The following is a 12,817-nucleotide window of genomic DNA, read 5'->3' as shown; positions in this document are numbered from 1 at the left end:
TAGCCTATGTAACCAAATGGGAGGGAAGAGAAATAAAATAAATAACAATAGCCTTCTTTTTAGCCATCCATTATGAATCTCAAGAAAGTGGCTAATTCAGACTAAAGCTCATTATTTCAGGTAGAAGACTAATAAGGCAATGATATTTTCTTAATGTCCTACAGTTAACAAAGACACTGGCAGCTGCACAGCTGGATATGTGTGAGGAAATAAGACTAAAAAAAATAAGTTCACGGTCCTTTTTGGTGTTTGTTTACGTATCAATTAATGTGAAAAAGGTATTTACCTATCTCATGAAAAAAGTAAGCACATATAGATATCAAACAATTACAAGATGGATGATGATTTATCAACAATCCTACACAAATGGTGTATGAAGATTATGAAGCTAATAAGACAATTACAAGAGATCATTTAGGGAGAAAAGCATTAATATATGGGGACTCTTCTAGTATCCATACTAAAAGCCAGTTAATTGGAGCTATAAATCTTTTACTAAGAAACAGAGCTAATGGTTTGCCTCTCAGTGATTTCACCACCATGTGTTCCCTACCATCATTTCCTAACATTCTAAATAAGCCAATGCCCAGATAATTGCACAATTTCGTTTCTTGAAAACAAAACAAGACTTTCTTCTTATATATAACAGCTTGAAAATTCACTGGGCTGGGCAAGACATTTAAGAACATATGTCTCAGAATCATTCAGGCTTGAGGTCTGGGTGGGGATTCTACCAAATAAACAAAAGGCACAGATCCCCAAAGAGCCCACTCAACCATGTCAACCATGTACACAGAGAAAATAAGGGTAGAGTAGGAATAATTAAAAAAAAGAAAGATATGGGTGTAGCGAACTAATGGTGCCAGAATGAACAAAGAAGAAACTATATATCTATAAAAGAAGGGTCCTCCAATGGAAAGAAGTATCTTAGACTGATTCATATATTAAATATTTACTGAGTGCCAACTACATGCCAGATGCTATTCTAGGCACTAGAATACCTTAGGGAGCCAAGAAACAAAAACCTCTGCCCTCATGGTGCTTATATTTCTGTACACGTGTGTGTGGCGGTAGGGGGAAAGTTGAAAGGCATAAATAATACACATGATAAGTAAATTATATGGTACATGAAATATTATATGAGTATGTTGACTCCTTATTTTCTTCATCATTTAGGAGAAAGGAAATATTTCTAAGGGAACTTCTACAGGCTGAGGAATTGGAACTTGTCCAGTAGAAAGAGAAATCCTTAATTAACATTATTAGGTGGGCTGATTTCAAACTTTTAGGGGAGGTTTAACAGATAGCACGATTTTGGTTTGAATTCTAGTCCCTCCCATCTACGAAATGGGGATAATAACCACCTCACAGGATTGTTCTGAGATAACCAATGCAAACTGCCTGGCACAGGTCCTGATAAACAGCAGGTATTAAACAATTCAGTTTTCGTGATCATATAAATACAGTTAAGAAGGCATTGCAAAAGAGTGGAAAGAACACTGAACTTGAAGCTGACTCAGGTTCAAATTCCAGCTGTTAACTTATTCTTTTAGGCAACTATTACCTATTTCCCTCTCTAAGTTTGATAATTACAAAATGGGAGTAGTAATTTCTCTATCCCAGTATTATAAGAATTAAATCGGATGGCATACACTAAGTACTTTAAAGTGTGAAGTACTATATTAAAACATTAAGCATTATTATGATAACTTGAAAAATTCTACTGAGAATGTTAAAAAAATATACTATTTTTGAATATGCTATAATGAAAGGTCTGATAAGTTACATACCCTATAACTATAGGGTACTTTTAGCATAATATATTTTACTGTATTTTATAGAAAGTTAGTACATAAAGCAGGATACATTAAGTTTATGGATTCCTAGAGAAGTTGCTGTTATAAAGGGAATTAAAATAATCTGTTATTGTTCCTTAGGTATTAATACTTTCAAAGGACTTCAAAAAGCTAAATGATTATATCATTTGAAAAACCCTATTATAGTAATTTAAATCTTTCCCAAAGTAACTAGCATCAGTATTTAAAAACCCATAGTCATTGAACAATACACTTAACGTAAGTAGGAGAAATTATATTCCTTGAAGGAGGAAAAATAAAGCCTTGAAATTCTGAGTGATTAGCATGGCCAGAGAGTAGATGACAAGCTCAATAAACTCATCCTAAATGCCAAAGTCTAATATGAGAAACTGGGCAGGTAGAAGCAGCTGAAGTTTTCCTTTTTCATTCTTCTCTTCTAAGGACTGGAGGTAGAGAGGTGGTAAGCAGAAACTTGGGGGATAGACGTGCTTTTAATTATTAAGGAATCAGACCAGGGCATAGACATTACTCACTGTTCTTGCCCTTCCTTTGGTGAATGCTTCCTTCTTGCAAACCTCATTAATGAAGACATTCTTTCCACGTTAATTTTATTTTATTCTAGTAAGATTTGCCTTTTATACCACACGTATCGATTCGTATCACAGTCCTAGAAGCATATATCCATTTCCTCTCATTTAAGTTATTGGCCTCTTTTCTCTCCTCTATTACACACACACACACACACACACACACACAGCCCTATCCTAAAGATTTTGTTAAGAGTGTCTTTGAAGACTAACAGATTCTCACATCTCTAACCAAAACCCACATCTCTTCGTCTCCTCAGGGCCCCCTTTCTTCCACATTGTCCACATTAACATCTGGCTGGTATTTTGTAAAGGATATTTGTGCCTTGAGAGGAAGTGTTATATATAGAATGTGTGAAAGAAAAGTAGAATTAATGAAAGGGAATACTTCCTCAGCCTATGGTCAGTAAAGATAAAACATCTTTGGACTATGTATGTTAATATGGTGTGCATTTTCCTATACAGGAACACTATTTTTGTTTGGTAAAATTCTTGGATAAACAGTTTCACAAGGCAAAAGTGAAATAAAGAAAGAAAGAGAGAAAGGAAGGGAGGAAAAAAGAAGGAAAGAAATAAAACAAGGAAAAAAATAATAAAGGGGAACAACTTTCCAACAGGAGTAGGGAAAACCTGCCGGAAATCCACTAACTTCCAAACGATGTTCCGTGGCTGAATACCTAAGCATGCTACCAACCAAGAAGCAGAACCAAAATCTTGACAATTTGCCTTGGAGAGAGCAAGGGGAATATGTTTTCAGTGTCTTTTAAGGGGTTCATCATCATTAAACAGGGAGTCAAAGGGTATAATTACCTGGATATGCATTTTAATTATTGCTTTTCCAATCAGGGTTGCACCAAAGAAAGTCCAAAAAGGTACAAGAAAGTGTCCACATGTTATTCCAGCCAGATCAAACAGAGGATTTGGAATCTATTTAAAAAAAGAAAAAATTAAAATGGAACGTCCATATATAATCCAAAAAACAGTTTAATTTTACCACCTATAGGTGTGTGGAATTATGTGTTAAGCCTTGTCTACCACTGGAAAGAGAGGTATGGGTTTCCTGATCAGTACTAGACTGTCTGGATAGTTAGACAAGTATTCTAATGTCTCTATAAGTTGTGTCACATATTCATCCCAGGCGATTGCTTAATTTGTTCAAAGCAAACACAGCTGTCCTTTTGCCTGCATTACTTATGACTAATGCCCCGTAAATATACTTTTTTTCATCACATTAAAACTGGATAAAGCCAAAGGATCAACAGGAACTTAATCCCATTCAGTAGATACTTGACCATTTGGTAGCTGTTTTATAAGGTGAGGTATAAATGAAGAAAAAGATTATCTAGAAAGTACTCACATCTACAGAAAACATTCTTGTAAATTCACAGATACATTTATAGGTGGCCGTGCTTTCATTTTTCAACATAAAGTAAAATACAAATAATGAATTTTTTTTATCTATGACAGCCCAAGGCCATGGGGTCATGCGATTCATTCTAGGAAGAAAATCAAGGGTGGAAATACAAGAGCACAGATTCAGATGTTGTGAATACTCAGTCCCAGACAAAGAAGTGATTCACAACAAATACCTTTTCTGAACATTCCCACATTTCAAGAATGCTCATAGATAATTTCATGTAAAAATGCAAAGAAACCACAAGCTCTTTTTGAGCACTTCATCCATTTTTCTCCCACAGAGGTACTCTTGTCCTTGTGTCTGTTGGTGGAACCATTTATAAGCTAATTAATTTATATAATTTTGTGTTTGGACTTTCAAATAAAAGCCCAGTTGTTCAAAAGATATTTGTCACAAATGTTCTTTCAAAAACAATGCCATAACTAAATCAGAATTCAAGTATTCTTCTGTTAATAACACTCAGATTCAATAGCTCAATTTTATTTTTCTTATCCAAATTCAAATGCTTTACACAATTTCATCTGTCTTACAACCATTTAATAACAATGTCACTTCCACATCCTTACAATTGTCATTTCTTATATTTTCTCATATGACTCTCACAACTCCATGAATTAAAATTTTAATTGTTTTCCTTTATTATCAGGCTCCACAGCATATTGAAATAGAAATTAAAGTATACAAGATATGTAATCAGAGTAGATAAAAATTAGAAGTTTTACGTTGGATACTCTCAGAAGAGCATAATCAATGAATTTGTTGTTACATATGCATGTTACTTATCCTTTTTTTTCAATTGTTAACTAAATACACAGAAAGGAAGATTAGAATTAAAAGAACTATTAAGTAGCTTTTAGATTTTCCCTCAATTACGAGTTTTATCTTAGTTCAAATGTTAACAACAAAATAACTAATTAATAAATAAACTTCTGGGCTTCTCTGGTGGTACAGTGGTTGAGAATCCGCCTGCCAATGCAGGGGACACGGGTTCAAGCCCTGGTCCGGGAAGATCCCACATGCTGCAGAGCAACTAAGCCCGTGTGCCACAACTACTGAGCCTGAGCTCTAGAGCCAGCGAGCCACAACTACCGAGCCCGCGTGCCACAACTACTGAAGCTCGCGTGCCTAGAGCCCATGCTCCACAACAAGAGAAACCACCACAATGAGAAGCCCACGCACCACAATGAAGAGTAGCCCCCACTTGCCTCAACTAGGGAAAGCCTGTACGCAGCAACAAAGACCCAACGCAGCCAAATATAAATAAAATAAATAAATAAATTTATAAAAAAACAAAAACAAACTTCTTTCTACCTTACCCTCTACTTACCTTCTTACCTTAAATCAAGTACACATACTTTTAGTACTTTAATATAAGTATTAACAATTTCCTAGTAAAAAGTTCTTAGAGGGTCAAATTGATCTATTAATTTATGTTGGCTATTGACTATTCCTAGTCAAATATAAAGAAGATTGGCTAGTATAGAAAGTGGAATTTTAGCAGGGAAGACACAGGCATAGATGAGTGCCAAAGAATAAATATTTTTTGCTTTAATAAATCAAAGGTTCTTGTATTTTCCCCAGGAATAATGAAAGCTAACTTTTATTGAATTGTTAGGTACATTTCTAAGGTTTCTACATCATCAACTCACTTAATTCCCAAAACAATGCTATATGATATTACATCCATTTTATAGATAAGAAAAGTGAGACAGACAGATTAAGCAATTTGTCCAGCATTAATGGCAGCAGAGCATGATTTCAGAATTTCAACCCAGGCAACATGGCTCTCACACTGTTCTCTTAGCTTCTAAACTAAGGACATTATCATTCTTCAGGCCTCTCAGCTTAATCCTATTCTGCTGGGCTTCCACAGCACCTTTTACTTATTATTGTATTTAAACTGTCTCCCTCACTAGACTTCAGGATCCTTGAGGAAAGGGAATACAGCTTTCACTTCTTCATCCAAGTGCTCAGGGGTTGATACAAAGCTGATGAATAACAATAAAAAATGGTTGAGCTCTTAGTTCGCCTTCCAGGCACTGTGTTGGTTCATATATATTATCTTAAATCCTCACATCAACCTTTGTAATGAGTGTCTTACTGCCTCATTAAAAAAAAAAAAATTATTTATTTATTTAGGCTGCACTGGGTCTTAGTTGTGGCACGTGGGATCTTCGTTGCGGCATGCGGGATCTTTAGTTGCGGCATACATATGGGATCTAGTTCCCCGACCAGGGATTGAACCTGGGCCCCCTGCATTAGGAGTGCGGAGTCTTACTCACTGGACCACCAGGGAAGTCTCTATTGCCCCATTTTAAACATTAGAAAACTAGGGCTCAAGGAGAGTAAATTGACACTGAGACTACATAGCTAAGAGGCAAACCTGGTTTAGGAACCCAAGTAAGCCTGACTCCAAAGCCAATTCTCATCCCACTACATCACACTACAACATACCTATACATTGCTCAAATAGTTGAGATCAATATTGTGATAAAGAGCTTCTACATTGAAATGAAAAGTTAGATTACAAAAATTTCTAGTATTGCCAGGGTCCAAAGATTGAGGCACATGTATATTTTAGAATATCTCTAGAATGTTGATATCACATTAGAAATTTTGACACCAAATGTCTTCCCTTTTTGGCCATTTATTTTGCTAAGGTGAGGAAAGGGGTACTCAAGGATATATTCAAGTTCTAATACATAATGGATAAAGTAACTGTGGGTCAGTAGACAATAATTTTCTGAATTTTACTTATAATTGCAGCTTTTACCATATCAACTAGGTGCATCTAGTTATTCTGGTCAAATCTACCACTGAACTACCAAGAATTGTGTACAGACTACCAAAGAAAACTCTGACCAAAACACCGCATTTCAAATGTAACTGTATCTATTATATTAGAAAAGGACCAGGATAAACACCAACTCATCAAGGGATGTCAATTTCATAAATCTGCAATTTGAGACATTAAGTTTTTTTTTTATAGAGTTTTTTTTTATATACAGTTAGTAACTTTTTTCTTTTTTTAAATTTTATTTTTATTTTTGGCTGTGCTGGGTCTTCGTCGCTGTGTGCAGGCTTTCTCTAGTTGCGGTGAGTGGGGGCCACTCTTTGTTGCGGTGCGTGGGATTCTCATTGTGGTGGCTTCTCTTGTTGCGGAGCATGGGCTCTAGGCGCGCGGGCTTCAGTAGTTGTGGCTCGCGGGCTCAGTAGTTGTGGCTCGTGGGCTCTAGAGTGCAGGTTCAGTAGTTGCAGTGCATGGGCTTAGTTGCTCTGAGGCATGTGGGATATTCCCGGACCAGGGCTTGAACCCGTGTCCCCTGCATTGGCAGGCAGATTCCTAACCACCACGCCACCAGGGAAGTCCTAATTAAGTTTTTGACACAAATAGCTTCTTAATTCACTGTAGCCAAAGATGTCCTTAACCTTGCCACAGATGTTTCAATTACCTAGCTAGGTGTTAAAGTCACTTAAGGAGGTTTTATATGAATTCTTCCTTATAACTAATGCCTGAAGCTTTGGAAAAAGACTACTTAGCTATAACTCTGGAAAGAATGAAGTCATTGTTATTTGCTTAAATGCACTTCATTATATATTCTTCATGAGAAAGATGGATTTTGTCTCTTTTTTCTTACTGAATCAAGCCATTTAGGTCTCAAGTCATCATGGTATGATGAAATGCTTGAAAGTCAATAAACAACATAGAAACCTATCCAACAGAAAACAGCTCATTTGATCAGTAAGGTGAATGATTAATAACATTATATACCTGTTAAAAGTGATAACTTTTTTTTATTCAGTCATGTACCTTTAAAAACAAATTGGATCGAAATATAAATCTACTATTTAAATACAATTCACTTACCGAAGCACAGGCCAAAATTCCAAAAAATCCAACCTTCTGTACTAGGTTTTGAACTGCCAGTTTAGCCCGGGAGGCGAAGTCCTGTATAAAAGGAGGATATCAAAACATTAATGAAAAGTAGACGGAAGAAAGAAAGATGGCTCTTTACAGAGTTTATAATATCAAATGTCTCATAATCTGAAAGCATTGGTTCATTTAATAAGATGATTAAAAAAAAATCACAGCAGGGTGCACTGAAAAACATGCAAATAAAATCTTGATAAAACATTAACTACACACCCTTAAAGATAAACTTTTATCACATTTCAAGAATAAGCCAAAACACTGTTACTCTATTTTTTGGGTTCTCTCTGGATTAACTAGGGATGAACAAAATGTTATAAACCAACCATGAACCAACCCATTCTTTTGGAAATGCTAGTCTACCACATATCTCTTTCTCTTTCCTTTAATTAACTCATCAGACTTACTCCCTCATTAATATTAGGGTAGGAAACCACAGGATTTTTCAAGATAGCCAATGAAGACACCTCTACTGATCATTGGCCAAAAGATGGAAAAAAACACTTATGTGGCAATAACTAACCATTTATTACCCCACAAAACAAAGAACATCCTACATTTACAGTTTGTGCTAGTTATATAAAACGGTTTTCACAAACATTTTATTGGAGCCCTTCAATAATACTCGGGTGTACGCAGAGTAGATACTTCAGACTCAAAAATCACTGCTCTTTTTATTTCATTCTTCTACCTCCCAGGCTGAAACATGCATTTGGCTGGCCAATTTATTTCCACGATTTTCTTCTTCTAGCATGAGGATGCTGTAATTATATATATGTATATATTTTTTCTTAAAAGTACCAATCTGAAATTTGACTTTACCTGTTTTCTGGTTTCGAAATGGTATATACTCCCATCAAAATTTCAATGAAAATAATTGATACGATTAAAAGATACTAGCTAACGTGTGAATGTCTTTTTTAGAAGTGTTCACATGATAGAACACTCCTCTCTCTTTAGCTCAACAATCTTATAGAATGGTCATAATATAAATGATAGAAGGTTCCTTCATAGACTAGGAAGAGGGTTTAAAGCACTTCTCTAATCCACAACAGAAGTTGTAGATTCAAAAAACAAAAAACAAACACACAAAACCGCTTTAACCCATAATATTATGTTTAATAGCTGTATCAAAGTACAACAGTGAATACTGAAATTAAAAAAAAAAAATGACCTTCCTCCTACTTACTTCCTGAGGATGGTGAGAAAGTCAAAGGAATTAAACCAATAATATATATTTGAAAAGATATTAACAGGGCTTCCCTGGTGGCACAGTAGTTAGGAGTCCGCCTGTCAATGCAGGGGACACGGGTTCGAGCCCTGGTCCGGGAGGATCCCACATGCAGGAGAGCAACTAGGCCCGTGCGCCACGACTACTGAGCCTGCTCTCTAGAGCCCAAGAGCCACAATTACTGAAGCCCACGTGCCTAGAGCCTGTGCTCAGCAACAAGAGAGGCCACTGCGATGAGAGGCCCGTGCACCACAACAAAGAGTAGCCCCCGCTCACCACAACTAGAGAAAGCCCGTGTGCAGCAACGAAGACCCAACACAGCCAAAAATAAACAAATAAAATAAATTAAAAAAAAAAGATATTAACAGATATTAACAGTTAATACAAATACTTTCAAGTTCAAACATATAGGAAAGTTAATCATTAACTAAATTCTACAATGCAATTTTGTAATTTTGCAATGTATTTTCAAAGACAGAATTTTTCTTTTTGGGATTAGGCTTACTCGTCTAGTAAATAAAATATATCAGATTTAATATTTTTAAACAACTAAATTACTGCAGCAAAGGGTTCTCTGTATTTTTTTTCATATTTCTAACTGAAGATTTAATTTTTTTTCTTAAATTAACATTTACTGCATTAAGAGTGAAATACTGATTTTATTGATTTAAAAACTGTTTAGGAATATATAATAAAATCAGTTTTCCTATATAACTTATTTTAAAACAAATTATACTTCCAATTGTCTTGAATAATTTACATAATTCACAAATTACTAAATTTGTAATTCATCAGAGCACTAAATAAAAACTGGCCATAATGAATAGAAATGTTTTGAGTTTTAAAAATACCAAACAATACTATTAGATTATAAATTAGTTATGAAATTTTAGTTAATATAGCCCAAGAGTTAAAAATATAAATTCAGGAAAACGCCTTCCTTCACAGCTCTTGATATCTTCATAGCAAGTCTACTTTAGTGAAAGATGGTACTCAATTGTGAAGAAAAAGTAAAACAAAGAAAACAAAAACTATACAAATTTTATTTTAAAGACAACAAAACTTTTGATAAACCTATTTGCCAAGTCAGACTAATGTGGGAACATTTTTCTATCTCAGCATTTATGCAGTCCTCAGTATATAAAATTACAAAAAATTAGTTTTTTGCATAAAATGGTGTAGACAAGATCAACAAAGTGTTGTATTTAAAAGGTATGCTATCCTGTTTTCCTTTATCTTAATTTCAAGGCTTTAGATTCTTATATTTATTTCAACCAAGTGACTATGATAGTGCCATCATTTTAAACTGATGGTATTTTTCTACTATAGAGATACATACACCCATACATTTAAATTGAAAAAGAGGTATGATTATACTAATTGGCTTATATAAAGGAAAAAATGTTTAACATTACACAGATCAGCTAACATATAAACTAACAAAAATATTTAAGCCTACAGAAGTTCAAGGAATCATATTATTTAAAACATCCTGAAAGTAAGGAACTATTTTATCCCTTGGCAGAATCTCTTTACTTAACAGAACCTAGACAAGAAAAAATTAAAATAGACTCCTTGTTCTTTCGGATGCCTGGGTGCCCATCATCAATTATCCTTAACGGTGCTTCAAGAACCTTTATTTGAAGGAAAAGAGTTACTCTACCCAAATAAGTATAATAGAAAGTTCCCTTTACTCTTTTTTTTTTTTAATTAATTTTTAGCTGGCATATTTTACAAGGAAAATAAGTTAAGTACCTTTTTAATGGGGAGTTTTACTTTTTAAAAAGTCTGAAAGTCATCTACTGAAAATGGATTTCATAAATCTTCCTATGTGTTACACACACACACACACATATACACACCATGACCATGCTACTTTCACTTCCTATAATTTATTTTCCAGGTCTTTCACAATATTTTTGGAATTAAAATTACATTTATATATTAAATAATTCATAAAAGTTTATTTAAATTAAACTAATAAGTCTGCACAGTTGCTTTCATCACAAGAAACCAACAGAAGCAGAGTATGCAGCTAGAGGAATAATTTTCTTGATGTTTTTCCTTGCCAGAGTAATGAAAACAAACTCAAGGCAGCATTACACTAGTATTTGCACCAAATCTGAAATACTTTACAATGGTAAATTAACTCATGTTTAGATTTCATAAACACAACTATATTTTGTTGTTTTTATTTTAAACTTATTTCATATTTAAAGTCATATTCAAAACTTACTGATATGGCTTTAAAGGCTTTGTTAACAAATTTATTAAAAACATCATTTTTTAATTGTCTAAAATGTTCTACATCTTAAAGGTAATTATATGTTCCTTGTTTGTTGCTCTGCAATTTTAGAAGTTCTTTATTTTTAAACAACTTCAGTACTTCATTATTTGCATTAATTTGACAGCTTTCTAATGATGTAAAGCTAACATTTTCTATGCTTTAAAATATTTCTGTTTGTGTTTGCTTTTAAAGTAAAGAGAGAAAAATGTACTATAGGTGTAATATTAGACAATAAACCCAACTCTCTCTCACACACACACACGCACACAAAAACAGGAAAAAAAACCCTTCTTTTACTAAAGTTTAAAAGAACAATTTCAAACAAAACTTGCTATTCTTTTTAGGCCATCAGATAAAATAAACTAGCCAAGAAAAACTGTGCACCAATAATAATAAACAACAATAATTTAAAGGAAAAGTTTAACAAATTAATATGTGAGATTCAAAATTCAAGTTAAATATCAAAGGAAATTAATATTTCATTTTAATCGTTTTCTTTTTTTGCGTTTGTGGGAACTGTGTAGCAAGTTCAATTTGATTACTTCCTCAATTGTCATTCTTCATTAAAAAAAAAAATCTGTACAACTAAAACCAAATTCCTTTTAATAGTTTCATTTCGCTGGATTCACATTTCACAACGCTCACATATTTCACAATTTTAAGTGCCTGAGAGGGGTTTCATCCTCTAGCTCTATCTAAATAAGCAGCATGCATTTACAACTAGTAATCATATATCATTTTCTACTTTTTAAAAGTAAATAAACAAAATACAAGTAAATAAAATTATCTTTCCCACTCCCACTGATAGTGATTATGTATGTAACCAATCATGCTTCTGAAAGTAAGAATGAGAGACACCAGGAACATTTCTCCAATGACTACAGAAGGCAGATGAAGAAAAGTTACAATAAGTCCTTACTACTGAGATTTCAAGGATTAATAAAGAAAAACAGACAATGCCTTCAAGTATGAATATTCCTGCACTACTTTTGTTTCACATTTCGTTTTCCTAATATATTTAAGATTAAGAGAAGAGAAACTGTACAGCTAATTATAATAATAATAATTAGCTTGCAAAATACTAATTTTTGAATTGAAGAAGTCAACTTAGATCTAAATATATAAAATAACGTTTATCTTCAAATGGTAACAGAAAATCTTTTCATTTTCGTGATAAGGGATCACATTAAATTACAAGATTTCTTTCAAAGCAACAGATAATCCCTAAACATGTTAAATGAATGCATTATTACTGGAGATAAGTATGTATTCGGTTAATACCTTATGTTAGTTTGAGCTGAACTATCACCATCAGTGTGAGGTAACTGGTCAGCAGTTTTATAAATTAACTGCCTTCTTAACACATTATATGTTAAAACTTCTTTTTTTTTAAATATATATATATTTAAAGGATTTTATTTTATTTTTATTTTTATTGGCTGTGCCATGTGGCTCGCAGTATCTTAGTTCCCTGACTAGGGATCGAACCCGGGCCCCTGGCACTGAAAGCCTGGAATCCTAACCACTGGACCACCAGGGAATTCCCT

The 12,817-nt window shown here is 33.9% G+C and overlaps 1 protein-coding gene and 1 non-coding gene across 5 annotated transcripts in view; both read right to left on the bottom strand.

Annotated features, from left to right (window-relative positions):
- Nucleotides 1-12,817, bottom strand: part of VMP1 (vacuole membrane protein 1) — a 127,295-nt gene that overhangs the window by 20,953 nt on the left and 93,525 nt on the right. For all 4 annotated transcript variants that reach the window (XM_059906504.1, XM_059906507.1, XM_059906506.1 and 1 more), the window contains 2 exons: nt 7,690-7,770; nt 3,215-3,331 (listed from right to left, as the gene is read on the bottom strand). In XM_059906504.1, coding sequence (XP_059762487.1) covers nt 3,215-3,331; nt 7,690-7,770 — 198 coding nt within the window. The remainder of the gene's footprint in view (nt 1-3,214; nt 3,332-7,689; nt 7,771-12,817) is intronic.
- Nucleotides 6,045-6,117, bottom strand: TRNAR-CCU (transfer RNA arginine (anticodon CCU)). The gene has a single exon. It is a non-coding gene; the product is annotated as a tRNA-Arg (tRNA).

The sequence above is a fragment of the Balaenoptera ricei genome, chromosome 20 (assembly GCF_028023285.1).
Source record: "Balaenoptera ricei isolate mBalRic1 chromosome 20, mBalRic1.hap2, whole genome shotgun sequence".
Lineage (NCBI taxonomy): Eukaryota > Metazoa > Chordata > Mammalia > Artiodactyla > Balaenopteridae > Balaenoptera > Balaenoptera ricei.
The sequence above is the reverse complement of the archived record's forward strand: the minus strand, read 5'-3'. Positions and strand labels throughout refer to the sequence as shown.